The sequence below is a fragment of the Solenopsis invicta genome, chromosome 7, assembly GCF_016802725.1.
Source record: "Solenopsis invicta isolate M01_SB chromosome 7, UNIL_Sinv_3.0, whole genome shotgun sequence".
Lineage (NCBI taxonomy): Eukaryota > Metazoa > Arthropoda > Insecta > Hymenoptera > Formicidae > Solenopsis > Solenopsis invicta.
This window is the reverse complement of record NC_052670.1, coordinates 500,576-520,686: the sequence shown is the minus strand read 5'-3', so window position 1 is coordinate 520,686 and position 20,111 is coordinate 500,576. Positions and strand designations below refer to the sequence as shown.

The following is a 20,111-nucleotide window of genomic DNA, read 5'->3' as shown; positions in this document are numbered from 1 at the left end:
ATACCGGCCTTAGAATATATTTATTGTTCACAAATCTCTGAAATCAAAGATCGCCTGCAGAATAATTGATTGGGAATGGAAAGAGTATATATGGTTTCTAACAGTGCGATAAGTATAAGTTTTAAGATCGTTAATATGATTTAAACGATAGGCTACAATACGAAAGGATTAGAGGCCATATTAAAGCACGCCGCAGACCTCTTATGCGATAATAGAACGCGCATTTTACCACTCGAGTGGACGAATCTATTATGTATCGGAATTGCCAATTGATCTGTGTATTACTTTTTTTAATCGCTTGTACTAGTGTTTCCCAAGTTGCCCCGAAAGGTCTCCATAGACCTAGAGGCAAAATTGCGAAGCCTTTTTTTTAACAAATATATGATAAATGCTTCAGGATTTCGAAATTTAACACTACAACTATCGACGATAAATCTGTTTCTGTTACATTTAAATATACATATAGTAAAAATGTATAAATGTATCTACAGTATTATATTTATAGTACATTTTTAATTATTTGTGAAAAACAACATAAGTATAAAAAAACCTGACTCTTGGAGAATTAAAAAAATTGTGTAGCTTTTATCACTGCAGTGCAAAAAATCATTAAAAATATGTAAAATTGCCTCATTATATCATACATTAAGTGAGTGATATGTATATCACTTTTAAAACTTATTAAAAAAAATAATCATTTTGAATGTTTTGACTTAAAAGTTGTTTTTCAAACGAGTATTTTCGTACGTATAAAATAGAGCTTTTTTAATTAGAAAATTCTGTAATGTGTTGACATATCCTTCTGAGGATGTGATAAAATAACAGATTCTGTATCCTAATAGAGATATTTAATTGTTGAAAAATATACACAATTCATAAAAAAAGCAAATTCATAACATGGAAAATCAGTACGTTAAAGCGACTAGTGAATGTAATTTTACAGAAAATAAAGAGGAAAACACGGTCATTATGGTGTTATTCCCATGTGAATTGGAGACCCGGTATCTAGGAAATGAATGCTTAACTAATGAAGGTTATTGAAGAAAATTGTATATCTTTATCTTTTCTAATTCTGGATTCCCTAATATTTCAATGTCGATAAAAATTGACTCGTGTTGTTTTTCAAATAACCAACTCAAATATACTACACATAAATGAAGACATGAAGAAGGAAAGTATGTAAATTGATAAACTTATTCATTTACATATTATATGAAAGGTCACGAAAGAAAATCTGAAAAAAATTTAGCACTTTAAGTAAATTTGATAAAAAATTATGCGCGCGAAGCGATTAATTGTTTTAATTGCTTTGATAATTGTAGTGGAAAATTCAAGTTGAGAAAGTCTGTTAAGTCTGTCGAGTCGACGTTATCGAGGTATAGCCTAAGGATTCCCTACTACGAACTTTCCGTTACGGCTTTCCATCGTCGAATATTCGGCGTCGCCGAGGATGAACGAGAACAGGTAGAAGAGGTACGAGTAGATATACCTGTCGCTTCCGCGTTTCTCCTTAGGTACGTAAATCTTGTCGCGATTCGCGAACGCTCGCGACGTTGATACCCGCGCGTAGGAATTTGCCAGGAAACCAACGTCCCACACGCACACATACACACACACACACACACACACACACGCACTCGCACGCTGTACACACCAGTGTTGCAGTTACAATGGTAAAGGTATTTCCTCTAGGAATACACATTCTTTACTCCCTTCTGTTTCGCCAAGTCATTCCCGGTGGCTCCGGGAATTTGGCCTCGCGGGAAATAACGCGTTCCTTAAAGGAAATTAATCGGCGGTTTTAATACGCGGGAGAGCCGCTTCTCCATTCTTAAATTTGCCGTGCGAAACGACGACGACGACGACGACGACGACGACGACGACGACGACGACGTTGAGGCTTTTTCCACATGTACAAGTATACGTCGGAAATCCTGATGTTCAGGCGGAGCGACAAAACGGTAATAATATTCGCAAACGAAAGCGAGATCGTGGAGATATCGTGGCTAATATTCGCACGCGTGTGTAACATTGGAATTTCGCCAGCGTCAAATATCGTAACAGATACCGGTATACTCGCCACAGCGCTTGGCGTGTTAAATTACTTTCACCGATCGAATCGTACGTGCGTGGCAGCGATCACGCAAAAATCTCGACAAAAATGCGGCCGATTGTCACGAAGCTGAAGCTGCGGGAATGCAATATTCTAACGAGGTAACATAGCGACTCTTCGGAGATCGAAGAGTAAACAATATCTTTCAATAATCAGAATGAAACCGTCGCGTTTGGATGTATGTTTACGACTAAAACCAAACTCTCTTTTCGCAACTTTACATTAAATATTTGAGAAATGTTGCTTGAATTATTATGTAGCTAATATAAATTTTAATTCAACATAAATTTATTAACCATAACTGACAGAAAAATTCCTTTTAATAGCTGAAAGTCTTAACAACGTACTTGATTTTTATCACAATAAAATTTCTCCGATACGTCATAGTTACATAGTTAATGTAATATGTGAAAATAGACTTCTTTCTTCTAAATTTCTAATTGCAAATTTCTTAAAATTGTAACGGAGCAATTAAAAAAAATTCGATCCGTATTCAGTGTCTAGAAAACTACCAGGAACTAGTCTCGTTCTTGTTTAAAAAAAAAAAAAGTTATTGGGAATATTACAACTTTTAAATGTAATAATTCTAAAGTTCATGAATATTTTATGCATAAGAATTCACATTAGTTTTTGACCAAAATGATATTCGTAGAACATTTTCATAATATTCCACGGATATTGAAATAATATAATGAATATTATATAAAACGGAAATGTAACATTACCACAATATTTCCATAATAATAAAATGATATTAGAAATATGATAATACAGATAATATTCTCAAAATATTATTTTCATTTTCAATAATATTCGTATAATATTTTAAGAATATTGCAGCGCTTGTAAGTCTAATAGAACTACTATTTGTATAAAATGCCACTAGAATTATTATATGAATAATCCCGGATCTTTTAAAACAAAAGTTTTCTCTTAAGAAATCTTTTCAAACGCAAAAGCTTTTTATTTGTCAATCTTCCATACCGAAGATCTTAGAGTTCCTGTTTAAGAAATCAAATTAAAAGAGAACGGTCGCGAAACGATTTCTCAGATCGCTCGAGAAAATTCGCGCGGAAACTCGCCTCGCGCGACTCGTTACACCAGTAATTCATATGGAAAGTGTCAAGGCATGTAAAATCACTTTCAATTCCTTTCCCAGAACGCCAAATTTTTCACGTCGCGCAACTTTAAGCGTTAATCGAACGTGACGTGTAAATCGAACGTTCTAATTATGCACGAGAACATTTATTCAAACCGTCATTTAAACGTTTCATTTGAATTAAATAAGTCATGAGCTCTCTCGTAAATTAACAAGAAAATTCGCCGAACGGAGGAAAAAAAAGTAATACAGCGAGACTCAATGGCAGACACTTTTAAAAATAGCGTCAATTAATGCTCAAACTGGGATACTCGTCGAAGTGTGAAGTGCATCCCCACCCGCTTCTATTTCTCTGAATGACGTCGGCTTATTGTGCTGCAGCAAACTACGACGTAATCATCTATCTTTTTTTAATTGAAAGAACAAAGTTTTATTTCTTTCAAGAGAACAATATTTTCGAGCGTCGTCTCCTAATGAGAGAAGCAATGCGTTTTACCACATTCTTAAATGCGGAAAACACTCATAGATTAATTCTTGACATTTAGGCGGAATATATTCAAAGAATATTATGCATTCTTTTCCTTGTTTCGCCAAGTCATTGCTGAGTTCGAAAATTTATAAAAAATAATGCGCCTTCTTAAGGAAATTAATCAACAGCTTTAAATATGCATAAAAGTTCTAACACGATTACGTATTTAGAAAATTATTTTTTTTTTAATGTCCGAACGTTTTTTCATTTTTTCTTAAGTGGGTCCTTAAAATATTAATAAAAATCTAAAATTTGTTTTCTTTAGCTATTATATATCTAGCGAAAAATTGCCACATTTATGCAAAAAGAAACATGAAAGAATGTTTTTGTTAGAAACAATTTGTAAAATTTTGTAAACAAAAGTAAAAAAATTATTGCTTTATGCTTTAAATTATATTTCCTTCTTTATCTTTATTATTACTAATGTCATAAAAAAGGTAAATTTGTACTATTATAAAATTATAGGTAAATAGATTATATATATATATAATTCTTACAAAAATCAATCAAGTCTAAAAATTGATTATTCCTTTCTTAAATAAGTTCTTAAAATATTAAACAAACCCTACAACCCCTTCTTTTATTTATTAAATACGCGCAGAGAAAAACGATCATATTTCTACAACAGTTTAAACATAAGAAATTTTTTGTTTCCTAAAAATTTAACTTTTCCGACTCGTTCAGTTTTTTTAGAAAATCTTTCAATCATGTTATAATCCACACGAGTACTTTTCCCTTTTTGTTCGTAAAATAATAATTATAAAACGATAAACTAAAGTTCCTCCTGCCTGGGCTTCGAAAGCTATAAAAAAAAAGTGATGGAAAAGTGCTCGGAGTTGGTCGGTGAAGCAACAGGTTGAAAGACGAGAGACTCACTCTTATGTCGGCGCCACTGCCTGTAGAGAAGCGTGGCGACCGCGAGCAGAAGGATCGTCGTCAGAAAGGTCCCGATCACGGCTCCGGCCACGCTGCCCGCCCCGAAGCAGGCATCCCGCGCTGCTGCTGCTGCTGCTGCTGCTGCGTCCTCCATGGCTCGTTCGCTCGCTCCCGGCTCCCGGCTCCCGCTCTCAGATCAGTCTCTCTCGCGCATATTCTCGCGCGGCTTCAACCGGTCGTCGCGAGGCCTTCTTACCGCGCGCGACTTGCCTCCGTAACTCGCTCTCCTTCTATCTTTCCTTCTTCGTCGTGTCTTCGTCAATTTCGTCGCATAGTTTCGCGCGCGCAAACCGCGATCCGTTCGAAGCAAAACGCAAAGCGGCAAGATGCTCCGAAGGATTCACTGTTATTCCTCTATATCGTATCTCATCCCTTGCTTGCCGAATGCGAATATTTGAAGGTAGGAAACGATTGATAGCTGTCAATTATCTCTCCGGGACTTTCCTATACCCAGGCCGACGAATCGGTGTGGAATCGACTTGGAAGCGGCAAGCGATCCGAACGATGCGCGTTTGAGCACGCGCGCGCGCGTAATGTTCTCGCGCGGCGCGCGGCGCAAAATGCGTCGTGGACGGATAGAGATGACGAGGAACGCGGCCTTCTAACGTTACCACGATGATGAAGAGAAGCTCGCGATCGGTTTGCGGATCGTGCGAACAGAACGGGGCCGGGGGGAGGGGGTCGGTCGCGTGAGATGCGTGAGATTCGACCGGCGGCGCGGCGCGACGCGGCGCGGCGCGCGGCGCCCGACCAAGATCGAATTCTCTCTCACGAGTGTTTTTCAGCCGTCGCGGCGAAGCATCTTTTCCATACGCGCTTCACGTGGATCGCGATTTCACAAACACGCGTTTACTTGGGCGCGAAAGGATCTCCCCGCCGTAACGCCGCGCGACGTACTGAGTACTGACTGGTACTGACGAAGTGGTGCCAGCGAGGAGCGAGTAAAACAGGTAGGCGAGCAACAGGTGCTTCTGACTCCATCGGCGGGGACTGGAGAAGGGAGGGAGATTGTTGACGCTTCTCGCCATCAGGACCGGCTCTACGCGAACGCCCGAATAGGAGGGGCTCCAGGGAGGAATACGTGCGCGCCCTTACTCATCGATCTATTGCGAAAAATCCCCTTTGAGACATTTTCTGCTCGCGGGATTAAATTGGCCAGTAGCTAATTAACTTTTAATATTCAAAGTAGATAATTATATAATCACTAGCTAATTTAATACTGTCAGTACTGTATTAAATTTCTGTAGGGGCGAAACTAAAATAGTCACTGATAAAACAAGTAAAAAATAATATTTTATTTAAATGTGTGAAATAAAAATTATTTATTTTATATTTTTTTAATTTAATAAAAATTGTAATATATATAATTTCTCTATAAAATTTCTGTCTAAAATGATCAATCTTTTCATGTTAATTAATAAAAAATATAATGATTAATTAATTACATATTTAGAAAAAAACGTTTGAATATAATACATTTTTTCTATTTTTTTATATCTTTCGTGTATAGAAACTATATTGGCATTACGTAATTAATAATAATACATATAACGTTTGCATGAAATCCTGACGATAACAATATTTTATTTTAGAATTGTTTAATTTAGATTTTCTTCTTAAAAATAACTCTTAAAAATAATCATGGAATACTCCGTAATTTTATTATCATTCAATCTCATCTCTATGAGTTTTGATAAATATGTTAAATGTTCTCCATTTTTTATGTAACGCTGTAAATGTCATACATGTCCCATAATAAATTAATCTCGCTGAAAACTAATGAATTTTTGTTGACGACAATTTTTATAAAATTGTTAGTTGAAATGTTGAAAAATAAACATGAAATTTAACAAAAAGTTATTAAAATGTCATCAAAATTTCGTTATAATTTTAATAAAATTTATCCATGAGGACTTGCTTCTAGACAACACTGCACTGAGTTGCGTTTAGCAGAAAAAGCAATTTTGCAACTGTTGTAAAATTCTTTAATATAATTAATTGATTTATATACATTAATATTACAAAACTATACTTTATCGGCTTTAATTCGTTCAATAATTTTATTCATCGTTTTCTTTAAAGATATCGGTTTATTGGTAAACGTATATCCAATCGCTATATAGCTTGTAAAAATATTTCACTGTCGACTTTTAACTAGAGGGAGAAATAAGAAGACAGAGTGGTCATGCCGTTCATGTCTACAATTTAGCTGATACCGCGCCATCTCTGAAACGTGAACATACACTACGATGACAATTGCGCACGCGTGTTGAACCGTTTGAACCTGGGAAAGTACGTAGCCCGACGTTGGCATACCTGGCGAAGAGAGCGTCGAGCGCGGGTAGCCAAATTTGAAATTTTTCCTATCCTAACGGCTTTTGCGCGATTCATTGATTCGTCTTGTTGCGATTTATGCGAGCGCAATCGGGACGAATACCGAAACGTGGGGTGGAATAAACAGTAGTTACAAATGAATCGACTCACCGTTCGCCGCTGGTCGCTCCGTTCATCGCCCAGCTCCATCTCGGCCGCAGCTCTCGAGATCCTCCTCACGATTCTCCTCCTCTTGATTCACACTTGGCACAAATACGTGACCCTTCGTTTTCGGCATTCCGGGCACTCCCGGTACTCACGCGCGTCGGAAACTCGAAACGAAGGCAACGGAGAGGATGCGAAACACGATTGAACGCGACGCGATCCCTCGCACCATGCATCGCGTCCGAAGCGACGAATGTTGACACGAGCGTCCGACACTTCACGTCACTTTCGATACACTCCACGGCACTACTCTCGAAACACTCGCCAACACTCGCTCGCATCAAATACTCGTACGGGACGACGAAGATACGAGTTGAAACGTATGGTGACGCGTCGCGACGTCGCGCCGTTTCGCCCGCTCGATCGACTCTGTTCTCTGTTGCTGTTTGAGTGACACGGGACAGCGGCTAGGGGACAGAGGCGTGAAGCCAATATGGCCGCCGCGCAAGCGCGCATCGTGCAAGATGAACTGTGCGAAACAGCTGAAAAGAACAGACTACTCGTGGCCGCGCCGCGCACGCGTCTTGAATCTCGCTGTCGCTCATCTTCTCACTTTAGCTCTAACAAACGCTGAATTGACGTGTTTTATCCTCGGCAAATATCGTTAAATATCGCATTTCGCATTTTTTGCATCAACGTTTTATCGTTAGGTGTGAAATAATCGCGAATTGTATAACATCGCGTTAACCGCTATTCTTCGCTATTCGAAAGAGGCGGAAGAGTATTTTTTCCCTAACCTACTCGAGACATGACTAAGAACGTGGTGAGGAAGCCGATGGAGAATGGCGATAGCCGTGGGTCTCATGGGCAAGCCTATAAGGACAAGAGCAAGCCCGCTGACATTCGTAGCAGCAATATCAATGCTGCCAAAGGTAGGATTTTTGATTTATAATTTGGAGTTTCTTCGATTATGTCGTGTAAAGTGTTCGCAATTCGATCGGCTATGGAGACCACGCGCGAAGCCGAGATCTCGAAAATGTTACCTTATATAGCAATGGGCACGTTCGAGCCGGCGAAGCGGTTACTTATGTTTATCGATCAAATGTATTGAACTGTAACAGTTAGTTGTTTGTCATATCAGTTACCTTTTGATCAGTTTCATCTTCGCTTTCTAGCTGACGATTTAGTTTATTATAGGTTAATAGGTGTAGATTGTTTATTTGTTTTTTGACAAAAATGTTTTCTATTGGTTAATCTATGATGTAAATTTGATATTTCTTATTACATATGTATTTATATTGCTCTGTATTTTTAGTTTTGATTTGAGAAACAACACAAGTTAATTTTACTTTTATTTCAAACAAAAATCAAAACTTGAATTTAATCAATTTTTTCTAAATAACTGATAATGTCATGAGCTGATAGTATCATGAGCTGATTAAAATTTATCCTGTAAATTTAATAATATTAGTTTGTTAACATATATATTTATATTACTTATACTTTATTAATTTTTAGTAACATACTAGAAATGTTTTTAAAAACACAAAATGTACTACTAGGAAATAAAAAAATCTATATGTATTGTGGGAATATATTATTATTTTCTAGTAGTGACAGCGACTTCTAATATATAATTGCAACAAAAATATTATAGTCTGTCTTGGTTTAGAAGTACATGCATTTAGCAGTATTTGATTGCTGTGTGTTGCACAGCATTTGCTCAACAAACTGCTTTGCGAACTTGAATATGTTCAGTGTTCATGGAAAGTCGATTACTTTTGATACTCATGCAATAATTAAACTTAATTACAAAAGCAATAAATAATGTATGTGTAAAAATACATTGTGTGTCGTTACATAAATAAAGTGTTGCTATGTATATTTTTACACTCTAGCAAGTTTGTTTATAAAATATTTTTTTTGACAATGTTTATATCTATTATTATTTACACAATGGATAAACTTTTATAATAATTACTTCTATAATTCAATTACTATATATGAATTTTTATGCAGCTGTTAGTGATGCGATACGTACAAGTCTTGGACCCAGAGGGATGGATAAGATGGTAAATTTTATATTTATCATTTTTGTTATTTAACAAAATTATATATAGTTACTAGGGTGTCAATGAGAAAAAAATGAAAATTTGAAAAACATTTAGAGATTTCTTATTCAAATGTGTGCGTGTTATGTGGCATTAAGAACCATTTTGCAGTATTGAAAGTTCTAAAATATACCCAGTATTTATAATTGATTCTTATATTTAAGACTTTTAAATATTATTTTAAGATGTCATCAATCAATCGGAAAGTATTAATTTTTTGAGAAATTGCTTTTGACAGTCTTTAAATAGGAATTGACTATGAATAATGGCCTATGTTAATAAATTTTGAGATTTTTTAAATTATTTTAAATAAGTGAAAAAGTGATTGGACTCAAAATATGTAGATTTATATGGATAAAGTACTATTTTTTATATGTTATTATAAAGGATATTTTGTACTTAGAAATCTGTATACATTGTATACAGATTCTGTATACAAATGAATTCATTTTTACATATATGCAAATCTGGCAGATTCAAGCTGGTAATGGAGAAGTTACTATCACAAATGATGGGGCTACTATCTTGAAAGAGATGAATGTGATCCATCCTGCTGCAAAAATGGTGAGAAATAAATTTTTTACTTAAAATTTTATGTTTTTTTTTTTTTAGTTTATATTATATATATGTCTTGTGTTTAGCTTGTCGAGTTGTCAAAGGCTCAGGATATAGAGGCTGGCGATGGTACCACAAGTGTCGTTGTAATAGCTGGATCACTGTTAGAATCAGCCGAACGTTTGTTGCAAAAAGGCATTCATCCAACTTCAATTAGCGATGCTTTTCAAAAAGCGGCATCTAAAGCAGTATCAATTTTGTTAAATATGTCCATATCTGTTGATTTAACGGATAAGGAATCTCTTGTAAAGGTTGCCGCAACATCTCTTAATTCCAAGGTATATTTAAAAATGCGTTTGATACAATAATATTATACTTTGTCAGTTTTTGTATACAGTATTTTATATACAATTATGTAAAATTACTTTACACACACACACACACACACACATGCATATATGAATGGCTTCCTACAAAAACCAAACAAGTCCTTTTTTTAATCTGGGTTATGTTGCCAATCATTTTTTACAATAGTGTAAACAATTTTGTTTCGACAAGAATGAAATAGAAAACAGGAAATATAACTAAATAGTAAATGTGAAATTTCTGCAAAAACCAAATAAACCTTTCATTATTTTTATTTAATTTTAAAATATTAATCAAAGCGTATAACTTTTTATTTTTACACTTATATGTCAGGAGTAAAAGTATCATATCTACTATGACAGCTTAAAGATGAGAAGTTTTTTGATTCTTGAAAATTGAACTTTTTGGATTTGTTTGATTTTTTGTAGGAACCCTGTATGTACATGTGTGTGCGTACATATGCGTGTGTGTAATGATTCAATGCTTATTATTGATATAACAGGTTGTACATCAACAATCTAGTCTTCTTGCACCTCTCGCCGTGGATGCAGTATTGAAAGTTACAGAAGAAGGAAAAGAAGTGTCTGTTGATTTACATGTAAGAACAAATTCTTTGTATGATGTGTGTGAGTATATATGTATACACATACACATACTATTATATTATTTAATAGACAAGCAAATTAACATGAATTTACTTATGTGCATTTTCTTCACAGGATATTAAGGTGATAAAGAAGTTAGGAGGTACTGTCGAAGACACTGAATTAGTAGATGGATTAATATTTACTCAAAAATCTTGTAATGTTAACGGCCCGAAGCGTATTGAGAAAGTTAAAATTGGATTAATTCAGTTTTGCATTTCACCACCAAAAACCGATGTAAGTGTTGTGATTAATAGGTAGATTAGTAGATCTAGATACAAGTAGAGATGTGCGAACTATTAGAATCTAAATCGAATCAGGTAAGATTTGATTTAATCTGAATTTGAATTTCTATGAATAGAATCTGAATTATTGTATATATGAAAATTTTTAAGAGGTTTAAATACGCGAATTACACATACTGACAATCTCAATAAAATTATTTAACAAATAAAATCAAAATGACTTGTATAATCAATATTATTTTTTTATACATAGAAGTCTTATTATCTATATATTACAATTATATTGTTAATCAAAAGTTACGTTTCAACGGTTCAATTCGATTCAAATCAGTGTCAAAAAATCTTAATTCTTACATCTCTAAATACATTTTCATGTTTTTGCATAGAGGAATAATCAACTTCTTATGTCTTTTAGATGGATCATAATGTTGTTGTATCTGACTATGCAGCGATGGATCGTGTTTTGAAGGAAGAACGTGCTTACATATTGAATATTGTAAAACAGATTAAGAAATCAGGTTGCAATGTACTCCTCGTGCAAAAGTCGGTTTTGCGTGACGCTATTAGCGATCTCGCAATACATTTCTTGGACAAAATTAAGGTTATGGTGATAAAAGACGTGGAACGCGAGGACATTCCTTTTGTGTGTAAAACGCTAGGTTGCAGGCCGATCGCGTCGCTGGATCATTTTGTGCCTGAAAATCTTGTCAACGCGGAGCTCTGCGAAGAAGTCCAAACTGGAAATTCGAAATTTGTCAAGGTGCATCCGCTTAGCTTAGAAAATCAGAAATTATAATATACAATTAACTTTTTTTTTATTTTGTAATCGAACATACACACACACACACACACACACGCGCGCGCGCACGTATGCGTGTGTTATAATATAATAATAAGTATATAATTAATAATTTTTTATGCAGATCACAGGAATCCAAAATCATGGGAAAACCGTCACGGTTCTTGTGCGTGGTAGCAATAAATTAGTGTTAGAGGAAGCAGAGAGATCGCTACATGATGCCTTATGTGTCATTCGGTGTTTAGTGAAGCAAAGAGCACTGATCGCCGGTGGTGGCGCACCAGAGATTGAATTGGCTTTGAAATTGGGAGAATACGCGGTGACCTTAGGCGGAATCGATGCATATTGCATCAAGGCTTTTGCGAATGCGCTTGAGGTTAGTGTGTTCTATATAGCTTTTTGTAAATAAATTTATTTGAAGAATATTGTAGTATTCTCCATACTATTTTAGTTTTTGACCTTTAAAGATCACAAAATAATTATCTAGTTATCTTGTTGTTTTTAATGTATATTTCCATAGTGGAATATTATTTGCTTAAAATTTTTAAATTATATGTATAGTGGGTATACTCATTGGTACTGATCGTGTCGATAGTGATGAGCTGACACTGAATGTTACATCTAATGTCGGCTCGTATTGTCGTTATTTTGTTGCAAGTTTAAATTTTCAGAAAAATAAAATGAGAAAAAACAAGTTTTCCGTTTTTTCCCGAAAAATATGACAATAAGATACTAATATTTTAATTTTTTTAAAAAAATGTAGTTGAGAAAAAATCAAATTTTTTCCAAAAAGTATAGAAAACAAGAGCATAATGATAACAAACTATATCAATGGATTATTTATTAAAGCTCTTAAATGTGAAAGAAATTTGTATAATCACGAACGTAAAGATTAATAAAAAGACATTTAAAAAAATACGAAAAAATACAATAAGAAAAAAAATCAGAAAAATATTTTTTTCTAAAATTTTGAAGAATTTTCTTGAATTGAGAATATTATAACAAGACTAATAACTTAAATTTTTTAACAATTGTTCTATCATTGGACTATCATTCAGCATCTCAAAAACATTACACATTACCTAAAAAACCCAAATTTCATAGATGTACAATAGCTTTGAATAATTAATATGTTAATTAATAATCTTGTAATTTATAAATTGCAGGTGATTCCGTCGACATTAGCCGAAAACGCGGGTTTGAATCCAATAGCTACAGTAACTGAGCTTCGCAATCGACATGCAAAGGGTGAAGTAACAGCTGGAATTAATGTCCGGAAGGGAGCCATCACTAACATATTGGAGGAGAACGTGATTCAACCATTGTTAGTTTCTACTAGTTCAATAACTCTTGCTTCTGAAACTGTACGCAGTATACTGAAGATTGATGACATTGTCAATACAATTCAATAAATCATAACATGCAAAATGTTAAAATTGATTCCGTATTTGCAGTAAGTATAATTAACAATGTATAATATTTATGTAATTTTATGATTTCCATTATCCTTGTGACATCATTTTCATTACAGACTTACGTACATCACGTTTATTTCATTGGTTGAAAGTCTACACATTAACAATTGCAATCATACGTGCTTTTTGCAAAAGTTTTACATAATGTAATGCAATATTTTTTTAATATGTCACACTTGGAACAATAAAAAGATATGTGAAACATTTTAGTGTGAAATAATAATTCGTATTTATTTCGGCATAATATGTGAACATAAGAGCATATAAAATTATTAATAATCTACCTTAAGAGGATCCTAAATACCGATTGCATTACAGAATAAATTGATTTCGAATTGGTTTGATAGATCACAAAATCCTTTTGTATAATAAAAGTATGTATAAAAAAAACTTGAATAGGATTGATTTTACGAGAAAATCTAAAGAAAGAAAAGAAATTTAGCTGTGGCCATGCCCACGAGTTGAATTTTAGCTAATTTTTCGAGACGCTATCTCGAAAAATTGTACCCAAATCGTGGGCATGGCTGGGCATGGCCACTCTCAGCTGGCTTCTTTTTTTTCTTTCGGTTTTCGCGTAAAATCTATATTGTGCAAGTTTTATTTAGTGCGTACTTTTCTTGTACAACAAAATTGTGTGATCTGTCAAACCAATTCAAAAATTAATTTTATTTCTGTAATGCGATCGGTATTTAAGATTCTCTTAATTTAAAAAATTTTTTCATTTTTTTAGTTTTTTTTTTATTAAAAGGAAGAGGTGGTAAATTTAAGAAGTCTTAAATATTAATATTTGTATCTAAGAAAGATTTATACATAATGCACATATATATGATCCTCTTAATTTAATCAAAATACATAATCTCTTACAACAGAATTCTGAAAAATAATTAAATATTTTAAGTACATGTTGTAGATAATAAAATATATATTTATCGATATTAGAGTATATTGCATTTATTTTACTTTATAAACCAACTGCACAATCACATCTATTGCTTTTAAACTCTAAATCAGGTCGTTAATGTACTTAATGTAACCATCGTTAATGTAATTAATCATAAATGTGATTAAGTACATTTATATAATAGCTGCATTAAAAATCTCAAAATTTTACATATCAAAATTGCAAAAATCAAAAAAGAGAACGTTCATATGATAAAAGAAACTATTCCATACATTATATGTAAATATACATAATATCATTGTATTAATCATTTTTCGTTTTCCTTGTTTGACCAATAAAAATAAAAAGATAAATTATTTAAAATATGTGAAATATAAATCTAAAGCAAACATTAACAAGCATAAAATTTTATGTAAAATAGCAAAAAATTTTTAATAAAATAAAGAATATACTTCCAATTTTTATAAAAAAAAAACCAAACTTCGATATACAAAATAAGAGAAAATGTTTTGTTACGTTACTAATTCTTAATTATTTCATTTCAATAATGCTTGTAGACTTATTAATTCTTATATTACTCCGATTATTAAACGTGTAAAATGTTTAATAATAATAATGAAGAATTTGACTCACTAGTATAAAAATAAAAATATCTTACAAATATGTAATAAGTATTTTAACTTTCTGGAATGTACATATTTTTTTATATATAAATTTTTACACACATTCTCGCATAAGATTCACGCAGATGTATATAATATCTATATATAAATTACAATTTTTATTTAGAAATGAATATAAATCTATGTGTCGCGATATCAAACCTTTATCTCTCGAACAATATGAAAATCCACAAATTTTTCCGAATTCAAGATTTAAAAATATTTTAACTGAAATTTTAACAAATTAATCCATCTCAGGAATAATGTTACAGGAAGAAATCTTGGCAGTAGCAATGGGAAGATCATGTATCAAAAAATATATATATAAATGCTATTAATACTAATTTTTCATTAATGTATCAGTCAGTGTAAAGAAGTAGCAATATTCTTTAATCGGATAGTTCTGCTTAAAAAAAATTACATATCCAAGCACTATTTTAATTAATATTTAAATATAGACACTTCAAGAAGCTCATAAATCAAGTTTGAAATTTACTTTATGCACTTTATAATGAGTGCTTACCTCCTGAGTTTCACTTTTAACATATATAAAATTCGTGGTTGCTCTTAGATATTTGTTCGAGCATGTCAATATTCAACTTTGTAGTTATTATTTATTTATATCACACTAACGTATAATAAATTCGCAAATAAATGCCAAACTATCCTGCATTACTAGATAAATTTTGCATTCTCTTGCGAAAATTTCCACATAATCTCAAATAATTTACAAATTTTGATAAATAGTTTTGGTCTCTCTTTTTTATATTACCATCGTGGATGGACTTGGTGAAAACTCCATTGTTGATAAGTGTTGTTTATGTCACACGGCATCAGAGATAATTGTTGAGTTTGGGGATGAAGTGCCATACATTTCTTATGTACTCTATGTAATAGAGTTTTTGTTTTCTGCAAATACAAATTAGCACATATCGATAACACATCGATAATAAGATTTATATCTGTATTATATATATATATATATATAAACTCACTTCATCATACTGCCATGGACCGTCTGCAGTTCCTAGGCGACAAAATGCATATTTGACACCCTGGCCGTCTGCTTCAATACATCTCTCACCAACACCTAATTGACCCTTGGCATTCAATCTGATAAGCTAATCAGAAATAATGCAAAATTATAAGTAATATAATATGAAATAAGGAAATTACTAAAGCTAGATAAAAATACAATAAAAAACGAGATATTTGCAAATTACTTGATTATTTCCAAACCCATGACAATGGGAAGTAGCCATGAGACTTGGTGGTGCATGACCCATAGTGTCTAAACATGATCCAGTTGCCACATTTCGTAGCTAAAAGAATATTGTTTAATACGAAAATTATGAAATTTGTTGAGAAAATACAAATATATGCATTTATTATATATTTTTGATCAAACTTACTTCTCCCCAGTGAATATTTGGTGGTAATTCTGGAAATTTATCTAGTACATCGTATGCTACATTATCAATATACCACTGGAAGCTCTTACATTTCTTGCGTTCCTTAAAGGCTAATTGCTCGGATATATCACCGTGATCGAGTAAACGGGCTAGAGGTTCTCTAGTATAAAAGAATTCCTTATGCTTCTCGTCAAACCACGTTTCTATAACTCGTTTATAATTCTGTAAAAACGATTCACTTGGTGACTATTCCTCTATCTTATTAGTATATATTTATGTATCTACAGATGGCAGTTCACTTACAATAGTTATCAATGGTCCTTTTTTCTTCTGAGCAAGTTTACCGAACGTATAAGGCATGAATCCTCGGTAAACATGTCCAACGTGTGAGCACGGTACCCACAAAATGCTTCCGCCGCATTGCCATATCTTAAAGGACAGTTCGAAATTTTCTCCTCCCCAGACGAGCAGTCCTTCGTCGTATCCACCCAATGATAAAAAGTATTGTCGATTTATCGCGAATAACCCACCTGCATGCGTAGGTGACCTGTAAGTCCATATATAAATATATAGCATTTTAGGCTAAAGATGGAGAAAAAATATTTATAGTTACATAAATATAACATATAACCTTGGCCAAAAAAATATTAGGCATTTATACTTTTTTTTTACTTATCTAAAATTCTTTTATTTACATCGTTTTTTATTAAATGAAAAAAATATAGGTCCCTAATATTTTTGGCCAAGGCTATAAAAATATTTATAACAAAACTAGAAATAGAAATTGCACCTGTACGGCATACTATCATGTGCACGTGTTTTGGCTTCTCGTCTAGGCAACTCGTTCTCTTTATACAACATGCCCCACTCAAAAATTCCTCTGTATAAATGTCCTTCTTGATATACAGGACGATATTCAAAGGTCTTATGATCAATGCCGTCTATCACAGGAACAGTCATGACATTTCTGTAATAGAGAAGTTACAGATTTATTATCGTGTACTATCTATTAATATCAAGAGGCGCAGTCGCGTCTCGCGCCATATATAGTATACTTCAATTTTCTCAAGTTATACAAAATATAAAAACGTCGATATTTTTACTTTTTATTGTAAATTGAATTATTTTACCTATTTTCAGCAATTGGTGCTAAAAGCGGAGGAAGCCAATTTACATTGACTTCGCAATGAGCATCTAAAAATACTATTACTTCACCCTTGGCTTCGCGTGCTCCTCGAGATCGCGTTCGTATTAAACCCTGCCTTTCATAGTTTCTAAGTAATCTAACTTTACCTTCCCACTGTTCAATATAGGAATCTAAATCACCTTTTAAATTCTCTGAAAAATATTAATTTATCAACACATTTGTTATGAAACTTTTCAAATAGAGCTATTGTAATTGTCACATACGTTTTACATAGGCATTTACCTTTATCAGAAAAATCATCAACAAGAAGAATTTCTTCGAGAAATTTTGAGGGAGTGCGATCTATAACGCTTTGGATTGTTCGCAGTAAAACAGACCAACCTTCGTTGTGAAAAACTATAATGACGCTGGTGCGTGGTAATTCTTCTGGATAGTTCCAATGTTTACATCTGTATCATACGAATAAAAGAGAAACACAAAAAATTAAAAGATAGATCAGAAATCAATGTTATTAGCTGAACGAAATGAGACTTACTCTGCAGGTCTGGTATCTGGTATCGCTCTTGACAATGAGATTTCGTCAGAACATACCATATTCATACCATAATCGGATTCTGATTGCTGAACATCATTTAGCTGATCATCTCTTAAAATATGTGGTTTACCACCTTCTCCAGGGCCAGATCTAACTGGTATATCACGTGGTTCATAATTTCCTAAACCTTCTACAAACACTGGTACCTGTGCAATATTAAAAGAAAAGATTTGATGCAATAAGAATGAAAGTACTTGAAAATCCCTGGCTAGCTAGATCCATTGAGAACAGATTTTAAAAGCTACAATTTTGCTACAAATTTTGTTGATAGGACACCAATGCAGAATTGGTTAATAGAATATAATGATTGATAGCAGAAATTGAGTAAATTGTCATATTGTAATCATTTAAAGAGGTTCTCCAGCTTAAAAAAGTGGAGAAGGATCATGTAATTTTTTATTTATACTTTTAAAAAATTTTGGAATTTTTGGTATTGCCATCTTTAAAATAATAAATGATGAGCAAAATTTAAACAATAAAAACATTACTTAAAAATATTTATTGATAAATACTAATGGGAAAAATTGAAAAAGAATTATAGTAATGATTTAAATGTAACAACAAGCATCATTGCCACTAGTATGCCATTTAAAGATAAATTATATTCATAAATATTTCATACTCTAACACAACAAAAAACAGTAAAATTTAGTTTTTTTTAATTCCAAAAAGTGTTCTTTAAACTTTATTTGTTCTCATGAATATAGTTTTCCAAATTCTTATATTTGCAATTAAATTATTTAAAACTTTTCACAAGACTCAATGCTATTTTAGACAGTTATTCAAAGAAAACTACATGCTCAAAAAATTGAAAAAAGTGAGAGAGTATGTATATATTAATCATAAGCTTAAAATTCTTAAAATTTGATTAAATTCTTATATAAAAAGATTACCGAACTTCTTTAAATGATGTATTACATTTAAATGTTTACAAAATTACAAATTCTACTCAGTTTCTACTAATATAATGTGACAGCAAATTATATTAGCAGTTCTGCTGGTAAAATAATATTTTAGTAAGGATGATACTGGATTTATCACAATATCTGTGAGCAAATTTGTTTATGTCTGCCATAATACTGCAGACATCTTGCCTATTAGAAATCAACAACAAATTTTTAGCATATAAATATATGTATAAGATAAACTACATTAAAATAAAATAAATATTTCACCTGTTTCTTTCCAAGACCTTGTGCCCAATATTCCTTTATATTGTTCATATGATTGTCCGAAGAACCAAGGAGAATGTACAAAACTAGCAACACCAAGGTGCTACCAATCAATATGTGGAACAAGCGATTTCTTCTAAACTGTACGATCCTCATCTTCAAATTATATATCTAAAAATATAAGCATTTATGTTACCATTTATTGATTTTCGGAGCTGTAATGTGAGATTTTCTGAAAATCTAGCAGACGCGTATTATTTCGACAGTAAATTACACTTGGCAATTCAACCGCCGCATAATTCGCTAACACGAAACTTTGACTTGTCCCATTTTTAGCTAACAATTTCGATAAATAAATAAATGAAACGTGCAATACCTTTCGTCGAACGAAAGAAACTGGGTTAATCCAAAGCCGGCTCAATAGTATGTATTCATCAACGTATCAAACGTCAATAATTATCGCATGTTCGCAACCTACATATTCATTGTATCAAAACTGCAATGTCTACATTTGCATAAAAGCAGTCAACGTGTCGCCAGCTGTCGCGTATGGTTGCGTACATACACTAAAAATATAGGAACAGAGATGCTCCACACGCAAAGTACAGAGAGTACAGTGTGCTTGTCGCCATGTTTGCGCCATGAAATCGCGACACGTGTTAATGCATCATCACAGCAGAAAATTAGCCGTGTTTAGCAGAACGGGTTTATTTGCGTTGCTCGAAGTCTTCAAAAATTTTTGCATTTGAAATAAATATATATTCTAACGCAAAAGAAAGAGACAATAAAGATACTGAGCACAAAAGTGCAAGCAATGCGAACAGACCCCATCCAACAGCGCTTTCAAGTGTAGTGCGTTTACACCCAATTCA

At 33.1% G+C, this 20,111-nt stretch overlaps 3 protein-coding genes across 3 annotated transcripts in view; 1 reads left to right on the top strand and 2 right to left on the bottom strand.

Annotated features, from left to right (window-relative positions):
• Window positions 1-5,782, bottom strand: part of LOC105193494 — a 37,110-nt gene extending 31,328 nt beyond the window's left edge. The window contains 1 exon segment of the mRNA XM_011157947.3: window positions 4,618-5,782. Within this exon segment, the coding sequence (XP_011156249.2) occupies window positions 4,618-4,771 (154 nt within the window). The 5' untranslated portion in view covers window positions 4,772-5,782.
• Window positions 5,783-7,727: 1,945 nt separating this feature from the next.
• On the top strand, window positions 7,728-13,570 carry LOC105193493 (T-complex protein 1 subunit delta). Its single transcript, XM_011157946.3, has 10 exons — window positions 7,728-8,087; window positions 9,175-9,227; window positions 9,741-9,830; window positions 9,908-10,159; window positions 10,690-10,785; window positions 10,907-11,068; window positions 11,492-11,836; window positions 12,000-12,251; window positions 13,042-13,328; window positions 13,407-13,570. Exons 1-9 carry the CDS (start codon window positions 7,964-7,966, stop codon window positions 13,285-13,287), a joined length of 1,620 nt encoding a protein of 539 aa, XP_011156248.1. The 5' UTR covers window positions 7,728-7,963; the 3' UTR covers window positions 13,288-13,328; window positions 13,407-13,570.
• Window positions 13,571-14,912: 1,342 nt separating this feature from the next.
• On the bottom strand, window positions 14,913-19,844 carry LOC105193492 (N-acetylgalactosaminyltransferase 7). The gene is made up of 11 exons (XM_011157945.3): window positions 19,616-19,844; window positions 19,243-19,410; window positions 18,008-18,213; window positions 17,755-17,921; window positions 17,456-17,663; window positions 17,116-17,292; window positions 16,629-16,872; window positions 16,326-16,547; window positions 16,137-16,235; window positions 15,909-16,034; window positions 14,913-15,822 (listed from the first exon to the last, which is right to left on the bottom strand). Exons 2-11 carry the CDS (start codon window positions 19,393-19,395, stop codon window positions 15,682-15,684), a joined length of 1,743 nt encoding a protein of 580 aa, XP_011156247.1. The 5' UTR covers window positions 19,396-19,410; window positions 19,616-19,844; the 3' UTR covers window positions 14,913-15,681.
• Window positions 19,845-20,111: the final 267 nt, after the last annotated feature.